This window comes from Ostrinia furnacalis, unplaced genomic scaffold (genome assembly GCF_004193835.3).
Source record: "Ostrinia furnacalis isolate ACB-3 unplaced genomic scaffold, ASM419383v2 OfSCF5861, whole genome shotgun sequence".
NCBI lineage: Eukaryota > Metazoa > Arthropoda > Insecta > Lepidoptera > Crambidae > Ostrinia > Ostrinia furnacalis.
Genome location: NW_021136100.1, coordinates 238,832 through 249,149, shown reverse-complemented (window position 1 = coordinate 249,149; position 10,318 = coordinate 238,832). Strand labels below are relative to the sequence as shown.

General features: G+C 37.6%; 1 protein-coding gene across 1 annotated transcript; it reads right to left on the bottom strand.

Moving 5' to 3' along the window:
* Positions 1-1,088: 1,088 nt before the first annotated feature.
* Positions 1,089-3,342, bottom strand: LOC114361664 (fumarylacetoacetate hydrolase domain-containing protein 2-like). Its single transcript, XM_028316787.1, has 2 exons — positions 3,005-3,342; positions 1,089-1,332 (listed from the first exon to the last, which is right to left on the bottom strand). Exons 1-2 carry the CDS (start codon positions 3,295-3,297, stop codon positions 1,104-1,106), a joined length of 522 nt encoding a protein of 173 aa, XP_028172588.1. The 5' UTR covers positions 3,298-3,342; the 3' UTR covers positions 1,089-1,103.
* Positions 3,343-10,318: the final 6,976 nt, after the last annotated feature.

Here is a 10,318-nt window from a genome sequence, read left to right as displayed (position 1 = left end):
CAGCCAACAGGGAGAGATGGCGGGAGATCGTGCGGAGAGCTGTATCCGCTTCTACAACCGACGACAACGCCTTAAAACCGCTCTGCCAGGAGCAAAACGAATAAGAAAAGAATGGTCATTGATATGAGGGTCAAATCATTTTTATAACATCAAAGATAATAAATTACCCGCAGATCTATATCAACCATGATGTACCTGATGCTATTGATAACAATCTTTGCAGAATCATCAACAATGTCTACTTATTATTAAGATTAGCAACATGCAGGACACATAATATCCACAACAATAAGTATTCATGATGCAAACCGTGCCTTCATTCTCTTCATTTCCACCTACACTATGAATTACGATCTCAAATTGCTTCTGTAATTGACCCCAATTTGTGGGCAGCTTGGGTCAGAGGGATCTTCGTGAATCACGTCAGAAAATTTTGACCTCATCGTTATGGGCCCGTTTAGACTCAGTGAGACTCCGAGGGTAATGCACGTGTCAGTATTTTGTTTAGTTTTTTAATTACTTATATGCAATTTTTCTGCAGAATTTGGGATCGAAAATGTGAGAAAATATTTTTACTTCAGGAGTAGGCCTGAAATTATCACGAAATGGAAGCTGAAACAAATGTAACTTTGCCTAGGGTGAAGAAAGATGTATTAGTTGTTCCAGAGTAGTGATTAAGAAGGAGTCTAACGAAGAAATGAGACATTTGGCGTCCCGATCTAGAGTCAATAGGGACGTGGGAGACCTATTGGAATCGGGACACTGTCAACGGTTACGTTTCATTGTTACTGATTTATTAGGTAAGAGTATAGTAAACATGGTTTCAGCCACTTGGCAACATAAATACCTAACTTTTAACTGACATATCATTTGATATTATCTCCGACAAGTTGATAAAGATTACGTAAAATGCAGTCCTTCGTTAAATACGAAGTAAATAAGATTTAAAGGCTTACAGTAAGCAAAAGTTAAAAATTGTCTAGTTAAATAGAAAATAAGACCTTGAAAGCTAGAACAGTGACTTTCGATTTTGTGGATGCACAATATCTGCTGTTTCATTTCTACAGCCACATATCTGTCGTCACATAAAAGAGTAAAAAAAGTCATTTCACCTGTGTGATTTCAGTCCTCAACTTCACAGCGTCATTAGGCCCAATAATCGTGCTGGAGAACTTGCTGAAGATCATCGGCACCTCTGGAGGTGTTAAGTTCTGTTCTTTGCAGTGGTCCAGATAGTTCAGGCCGACGCCAATCACTTTATCCTGGTTTGTGATGGGAGCCTCCAACCTGACTCCACTTAGGGGCACCCCTTGAGGCTTTTTAGCCTTTATTCTGTAAGGTTAAGGTAGGTTTTAGCTTGGCCTAGTGCTAAAGGGAGAGGAACTGTTGCAACTCGTGTACTATCACGCAATATCTAATGAAGCCACGATAGCCGAACGGTGAAGGAGTCGGACTGGCCTCGTGGTCTGGGGAACGCGGGTTCGGTCCCCGCCGCCGCTCGACTATTGTGGTGAGTTCACTCGTGATACAAGCATTTAGCTTAGTACGAGGGGCTAACGGGACTATTAGTAATTTGTGCAATAACAAATTACTAAAAGTGGGAAAGAGACTATTCCTAAATTGCGGTACCAACAGTACCCACAACCCAGAATCTATTACGATCTTCAGCTTGGCCGCAAATATAACTATCCAGTGAAGGTTGAATAGTCATGAACATTTGGCCAATAAATCTATCTTACAATATTATGTTGATCTTTTTAAATAAAAATCGCAAAGAAAGGTTGATATAAGGGTGTCCTGTATGCTACAGGAATCCTTATTTATACTTAAACTAGCTTTCTGCCCGCGGCTTCGCCCGCGTGGAATTTTGTTTGCCACAGAAAAACAATATCGCGCGCGTCCCTGTTTCAAAAACCGGGATTAAAACTATCCTATGTCCTTTCCCGGGACTCAAACTATCTCTGTGCCAAATTTAATTAAAATCGGTTCAGTGGTTTAGGCGTGAAAGCTAGAAGTATAGATATACATAAGAATAAAAAATAAACAAGTGTTGACTAGTGTTAATAGACTAACCAGGGGCAAATTAATTCATATCAACATAGTAATAAAAATAAGGTCAGAGAGACTGATACTTCATTAGAGCATTGTCAGTAAACCTTCTATAAAACTACATTATACAAAAACTTTAATAATCATGAATACAAGTAGGTTAATGATTTCTGTTTTGAACTTAGTAGTTCTTTAAAAAATATTGCGAAAAACCCTACCACTACTTACTAATTTAAACACTTACTTAAATGAAGCTGATGTTTATAAAGCTTACTTTTTAATTAAGATTATTTTTGGGGTAAATAAACTAAATAAAGATTTTATTAGATAGCTTAGCAAGGTAAGCAACAAAATAAGGGTTCATCAACTCTCAGATAGGCAACATGTAAAAACATTATAATAATTTTTATGAGCTTTTTGAACTTATTTAGATAAGTATCTTTAATTTACTGCCATAAGTAAAATATAAGCTTTTTGTTATAATAAATTAATAAATTGTTTCATACTAGTTTATTCTGTATTATTTAATGCCATTGCATGTGTTTTGCCTGAGCAATTTAATCTATGTGTGAAGCAAATTTGAATTAAACAATAAGTTAATTCACAAAGTTATGTTAATAAACTAAAGAAGTTTTAACAATTTATTGTTAGTCATAACTTTCTTATCATCAGTTTTGCTATTTTAAATGTTTCTTACCTAATGTATCTACATTCAAACAATATCTTACTGAAATAATTGTGATATCTTGTTTGCTACTGATAAGAATCTGAACGATCTAAGATAATGCATACTGTTGTCTATTGAATTGGCAATAATGACTATAGAATATTACAGACAAGTGGTTATTGAATTGGCAATAAGACTATAGAGTATGAAAAACAAGTGGTTGTGTGCGATGGAATTATTTTAATACAAATAAGTGACTATAACACTAAACTTATGGATAATACTTACTGAGCAATCCTTTCTATAGCACAATCCAACTTCAGAATGTCCACCAACTTCAGAGGAAGGGATCCGTCAGCCTTATTCAGGTCTACTACGTCGTCTCCCTCCATATAACCCGCTCTAACCTCGTCCGGTTTGGTGTTGTAAGTAAACTGTACGAGCTTCATATTTCTAGCCTGTGTAACTGAAAAGCACCTGACTGCGCTGAACGGCACACCGATATTGGCGAGTTCTTTACTTATCAAACGAGTTTTTATTGACGATAACGCGCGACTAAACGCCCAAACGCTTCCAGTCATGATCAAGGTTATACCGCGTCACTATTCCTATGTTGCATAAGACATAAATTAATTATGTGTATGAATTATTGAATTAAAATATGTATAAAATGTATGAAATGAAACAACTTTCTTGAGCTGTCAAAGTAGAAGTGATGATTTTATTTTGTTTTGTAAAAAAGAGTAAAAAAACATTAAAACCTCTTTTGTTGGTTCTCAACATAGTTTCGCGCGCGAAATGAATGCGCGACACGCATAAAAATTAATCTTAATGGATATGAATAAGTATGAAACAAATAATTAACCTTACAATTAAAATAATTAATACTTGCAATGACTATTTAAATAAAATTTTCTAATTGTAACATAAATTATAACAACCTTGTAAAACTAAAAATTCAATCGACTGGTAAAACAATTATAGAAGAAATTGACCGCCTATAGGAACCTTTACTGGTTTTTACATTAACGACTCTAATCATGTTGTCAGGTCCAGCAAAAATCTTTTCTATTCTACCCATTGGCCATTGCAAAGGCGGACAATTGTCTGTTTTGATAAGCACTAGCATGCCTTCTTTTAAGTTTGGCAAAACCTTCAACCATTTAGTTCGGGAGTTAAGCATAGAAATATAATCTCTATTCCAAACGTGCCAAAAGTGCTGCTTCATTTGTAAGCATCTGCGCCAAAATCGCAGCCTATTAGTCGGAACAGGGGTAATGTCAGGCTCAGGTAATGCAGTGATTGGACAACCGATCAAAAAGTGACCAGGTGTCAAAAAAGAGAAATCAGAGAGATCCTGAGACATTGAAGTTAAGGGTCTAGAATTTAAAATACCTTCTATCTCTATTATTAATGTATTTAATTGTTCATAAGTTAGAGAATTTATGCCCACTATTCTTTTAAAATGATGCTTTGCTGATTTGACAGCGGCTTCCCATAAGCCTCCAAAATTGGGACTATATGACGGAATAAAGTGAAACTGAATACCTTTTTGAGCTCCAAAATCTGTAATAATATCAATATGATTCTGATTTTTGTATAATTGTATAAGTTGAGTATTGGCACTTCTAAAAGTACTCATATTGTCGCAGTACACATCTGTCGGCATTCCGCGACGGGAAATAAATCTCTTGAAAGCAGCTAAAAAACATTCAGTGGTTAAGTCCGACACTGCTTCTAAATGCACTGCTTTAGTTACAAAGCAAATGAAAACGCAAACGTAACCCTTGGAAATCACAGACCGACGCAAAGAAGACTGTTTCACATGAACAGGTCCAAAATAGTCTATTCCTATCTTAGAAAAAACCCTTGCTGGTACTATACGATCACGCGGTAGAGATCCCATGAGTTGTTGCGTACCTTGACATTTAAGTCTAAAGCATGTTAAACATTTATGTATAACCTTTTTAATTTCTCTTACGGCATTAACAATCCAATAATTTTGCATCAGACTGCTATGAGTTAGTTTTAATCCAGCGTGCAATAATGAAATGTGCTCATTTTGGATTATTAATGCTGTAACATTACATCTTTTTGGTAATATTAAAGGAAACCTTTTGTTGTAACTCAGCTGGTTGGCCTGCTGAAGACGACCACCTACTCTTAACATTTTGTTAGAGTCCAAAAATGGATGTAAAGCTTGCAAATTTGATTTGATAGGACGACCATTTAGCAAACAATCGATTTCCTCACTAAAGAAATGATCCTGTACAAGTTGTATAATCTTTAACTTTGCATTTTTATACTCTTGAGACAAGGAAGTATTAACATCATAACTTCTTTTGCATTTTGAAATGAATCTCATTACATAAATCATGATTCGAATCATTTTTCCAAAGCTTGAAACCTTGTCTAACAAAGGAAATAATTGTTTTTCAGATGTTTGATAACTTAAACTTGGATTATTATCATTACATTCGATCAAAATAGGCAACTCTACATTAGACATAGAAATGTTATAATTATTTCCTGCTAGAAAATCAGGTCCATGCCACCATAAATTATTTCCCTGCAATTGATTTGGATCAGTTCCTCGGGATAAAACATCAGCTGGATTTAGCAACCCAGGAATATGTAGCCAAGTAGCTTTACATTTGTTAATTTCAGCAACTCGGTTGCCCATATAGGCTGGAAGTTTAACAGGCAACGACTTTAACCAACTTAAAACTATTTTTGAATCAGTGAATAATATACAGTCAGATATTTGTGGCATTAAATCTTGGATGGAGCGTGTCAGTTTAGCTAGTAGTACCGCGGCATTCAACTCAAGTTTAGGAATAGTCATTTTACCGTCTATAGGAGCGAGCCGTGACTTCGCACATAACAAATTTATTTGACATTCACCATCCTTGACAACTTTTATGTAAATACAGCAACCATAGGCTTCTGAAGAGGCGTCACAAAAACCTATGATTTGAATCGCATCAGCATTAGACATTTGTAAATTTCGCTGTACATGAATAGGAGACATAGATTGCATCTCATTATAAAAATTCAGCCATAATATATACAAATCTTGTGGGAGAGGTTCATCCCAACCTAACTGACATAACCATATCTTTTGAAGCAATAATTTGGCCTTGACAATTATAGGATTAATCAAACCCAATGGATCAAAAAACTTGCTAATGTAACTCAACACGTTTCTTTTTGTAGGTGCGTCAATATTATGAGATTTAGGCTCAGCAAATTTAAATTGATCCCCTTGCACTTCATAACTGACTCCGAGAGTTTTTACAACAAGTGGGTCATGATGATCAAACTTGACTGTATCAAAGCCTAAACTTTCTTGTGGAATGTCAGACAGTATATTTGAATCGTTGGAGCACCATTTATGTAGCTCAAAACCACCTAAACGCAACAAAGCGATTAATTCTTGTTTAAGTAGAGCGGCTTCCTCGGTACTAGCGGCTCCTACAATTACATCATCAATATATGTATTATTTTTTAAAGCTTCCGCGGCAAGCGGAAAGCGCGCCCCGTGAATCCTTGCAAGCTCGATGAGGCAACGAGTTGCTAAAAAAGCAGAACTAGTTAACCCGTAGGTAATCGTTTGCAACTGCAAACATTTTAAATCATCGTTCTGATTTTCTCGCCACAAAATATTTTGTAAAACTCTATATTTAGGAGATATTAAAATTTGGCGATACATATGGCGAATATCACACATCAAAACTACCTCATAAGTTCTAAATTGGACGAGTATTTCAAATAATTGTCTTTGAACGACATCACCATTGCATAAAATATCATTTAAGCTATAAGGTGAAGCCTTTGCTTTAGCGCTCCCATCAAAAACTACCCTGAGCTTATTAGTTTTCCTATCTGTGCGTACGACTGCATGATGGGGCAAGAAATACTTAGGGAATTCTTCAGGACTACATTGTGACACATCAATTAACCTTCCGTGACCTAATTCAAGGTATTCCCTTATAAAATCAACATACATTGAATGAAATTCAGGCTCCTTTTTGAATCGTTTCTCTAAGTTATAAAATCTCTGCAGCGCGAGAGAAAAGGAGTCTGAAGGATTAATTGTATCTAAATCGACCTTGACTGGCAAATCGACCTCAAAACGATTGTCTTTTAGATTGACCGATTTAACAAACTGCTCCTCGCTAAATTCGTGCTCTTGCAAGGATTCGTTAAATACCTTAGGTACCTGCTCAGAATCCCAGAAACTCCTAACAAGACTGTCAACATTCAACTCGGGAGTCATTTGCGAGTGCAAGGCGATCGACATATTATTAGACAATGGTTTGAAGTCACCTGATAATCCAGATACCACGTAGCCAAACCGCGTGTTGATAAGTATTGGATCCATTGGGCCTCCTTCAATTTTTCCATCTTTGATTATTTTAAAAAAGATGTCAGTGGCCAACAGTAGCGACACCTCGCCTGGAATGTTAAAATCAACATCAGACAATGTGATATTGGATGGTATTACAAAATTATTTACATTTACTTTACACTGAGGCAACAGTGAAGTTATTTTATGTACAACTGAGCATGAAATATTCAATGAAAAATCCTCAGACATTGATATCAAACATAAATCAACTGCCTTTTGCACCTTTGTTGAGTTTTGACCCAATGTAAGTATATTTTTTGGATGATTATATACATTGAGACCTAATTTGTCTACTAGAGCCTGAGTACAAAATGTAGTTTGGCTCCCAGAGTCTAATAATGCTCTGACAACATGCCGTTGATTGTTTGGCCCTTGAATTGCGACTTTCACTGTGGGCAATAAAATTTGCGAATCGCTATTTACAGACTCAAAATGACACGCATTATTATTTACAGTGTCATCAGGTTTTTTCAATGAATTATTTACAGAATGAGATAGCTGAAATGAACTATCATGCAACAATGTATTATGAGATTTTCCTTTACATATTGTACAAATGAAATTATATCTGCACTTTTGCTCGTGCTTATTTAAACAAATTGAGCATAAATCATTTTTATTTACATATGCAAGCCTTTCAGCAACAGGCATGAGAGTAAAATTTGGGCATTTATACAACCTGTGACCGTTTTTACATAATATACAAGAAACTGGTTTGCTCTTATTGGATTTGGTCACACAGTCTGAAATATGAAGGGACTTACTGTTCGAAGGCTTTGATGAGCGGTCCGCGTCGCTGGACGAGCTAGCCTCCAGCGAGATAGCACGTCTCTCCAGAAAACACAGCAGCGACTCCATACTGGGCATGCTACGAAAGTCCTGTTCTGCATTAAATAATCTCAAAGTAAGCGAATCTAGTTTCTTCATCATAATGCAAACCAATATGGAGTCCCAGCTTTCAACCGGCTCATCGTAGCTGCGTAGCGCGCTTATTTGCTGCGAAATCTGCGACACCAAGGAACGGATGGCCTGGGAAGTGCCACGCGTTAAAATAGGCAGATCTAAGATAGCACTAATATGCGTTTTTATTAACAGTCCCTTGGTATCGTATCTTCTATTCAATAAAGCAATAGCGTCATCATACGACTGATTATATTATAGTAAAATTTGGGCATTTATACAACCTGTGACCGTTTTTACATAATATACAAGAAACTGGTTTGCTCTTATTGGATTTGGTCACACAGTCTGAAATATGAAGGGACTTACTATTCGAAGGCTTTGATGAGCGGTCCGCGTCGCTGTACGAGCTAGCCTCCAGCGAGATAGCACGTCTCTCCAAAAAAGACAGCAGCGACTCCATACTGGGCATGCTACGAAAATCCTGTTCTGCATTAAATAATCTCAAAGTAAGCGAATCTAGTTTCTTCATCATAATGCAAACCAATATGGAGTCCCAGCTTTCAACCAGCTCATCGTAGCTGCGTAGCGCGCTCATTTGCTGCGAAATCTGCGACACCAAGGAACGGATGGCCTGGGCAGTGCCACGCGTTACAATAGGCAGATCTAAGATAGCACTAACATGCGTTTTTATTAACAGTCCCTTGGTATCGTACCTCCTATTTAATAAAGCAATAGCGTCATCATACGACTGGTTTATGAGAGGCAAATTATTTATAAGACTTAAAGCCTCGCCCTTTAAATAGCCCTTTAAATAAAATAATTTTTGAACATTAGACAACTTACAGTTTTTGCCTATGAGTGCCATAAAAAGTTCTATGAANACGAGCTAGCCTCCAGCGAGATAGCACGTCTCTCCAGAAAAGACAGCAGCGACTCCATACTGGGCATGCTACGAAAATCCTGTTCTGCATTAAATAATCTCAAAGTAAGCGAATCTAGTTTCTTCATCATAATGCAAACCAATATGGAGTCCCAGCTTTCAACCGGCTCATCGTAGCTGCGTAGCGCGCTCATTTGCTGCGAAATCTGCGACACCAAGGAACGGATGGCCTGGGAAGTGCCACGCGTTAAAATAGGCAGATCTAAGATAGCACTAACATGCGTTTTTATTAACAGTCCCTTGGTGTCGTATCTTCTATTTAACAAAGCAATAGCGTCATCATACGACTGGTTTATGAGAGGCAAATTATTTATAAGACTTAAAGCCTCGCCCTTTAAATAGCCCTTTAAATAAAATAATTTTTGAACATTAGACAACTTACAGTTTTTGCCTATGAGTGCCATAAAAAGTTCGATAAATGGCTTGTATGCGCCAACGTTGTTACCGTCGAACGATTGGATCTCTATCGGAGGTAGCCTCGTAGTCTCGAACAGCGGCGTCGAAGCGTCCACGGCACTCGCGAACCCCAGCGGCGAAGCACTGCTGCGGCGGTCCAGAAGAGCGTCGATCCGGGAAAGGACATCGTAATAGCGGTCCTCGAACTCCTCGTCACCGTCCAACACCTCCTGGCCTTGCAGAATGGCCTCGTCCGCCAGCTGGTTGTAGCGCGCGAACGCTTCTTCTACTGCTTTCCTTCTGTTCGTCAACTCGAAAGCACTCGGGTCCGTCTTCTTGTTCAAAAAGGTAACACATCGTGTTATAACGGCCTTGCACTGCCCTTGTAAAAGCTTGGTTTTTTGGTTAGTGTCACCACAAACCTGAGTAGCCATAATTATCTACTGCAATCGGCAACTATGCCGGCGTTGGCCCTCGGGATAATTTTCCAGCAGCACACAAAAAAACCAATGTGAATGATGTATGGGTTTCGGCACCAAAATTATGTTGCTTATGACATAAATTAATTATTGTATTACTGAATTATTGAATTAAAATATGGATAAAAAATGTATTAATAAAACAACTTTCTTGAGCTGTCAAAGTAGAAGTAGTGATTTTATTTTGTTTTAAAAGAAAAAAAAACATTAAAAACTTTTTTGTTGGTTCTCAACACCGAAATCTGTCGCCATAACAACAATGTTAACAGCATTGTTGTGTTGCGGCAGTTAGAGGTAAGATAGCCAGTTCCTCCGTGGTTGAGGATTCCGGGTGAAGCTCGCTTCCACCTTCGGCCTGATCGTCACTTACCATCAGGTGAGATACAGGCCAAGAGCTGCCTCGTTGTGGATATTAAAAAAGTTTGTGTTGTCACCTTTTTGGACACTTTAGGTGACAAACGGCCACACTGTTA

Bases quoted from the DNA above. Each gene is read 5' to 3' on its own strand.
- LOC114361664 (XM_028316787.1), bottom strand. From the start codon at position 3,297: ATGACTGGAAGCGTTTGGGCGTTTAGTCGCGCGTTATCGTCAATAAAA. The intron at 1,333-3,004 runs GTAAGTATTATC...TTAACCTTACAG, and splicing joins GCTATAGAAAGGATTGCTCA to AATAAAGGCTAAAAAGCCTC.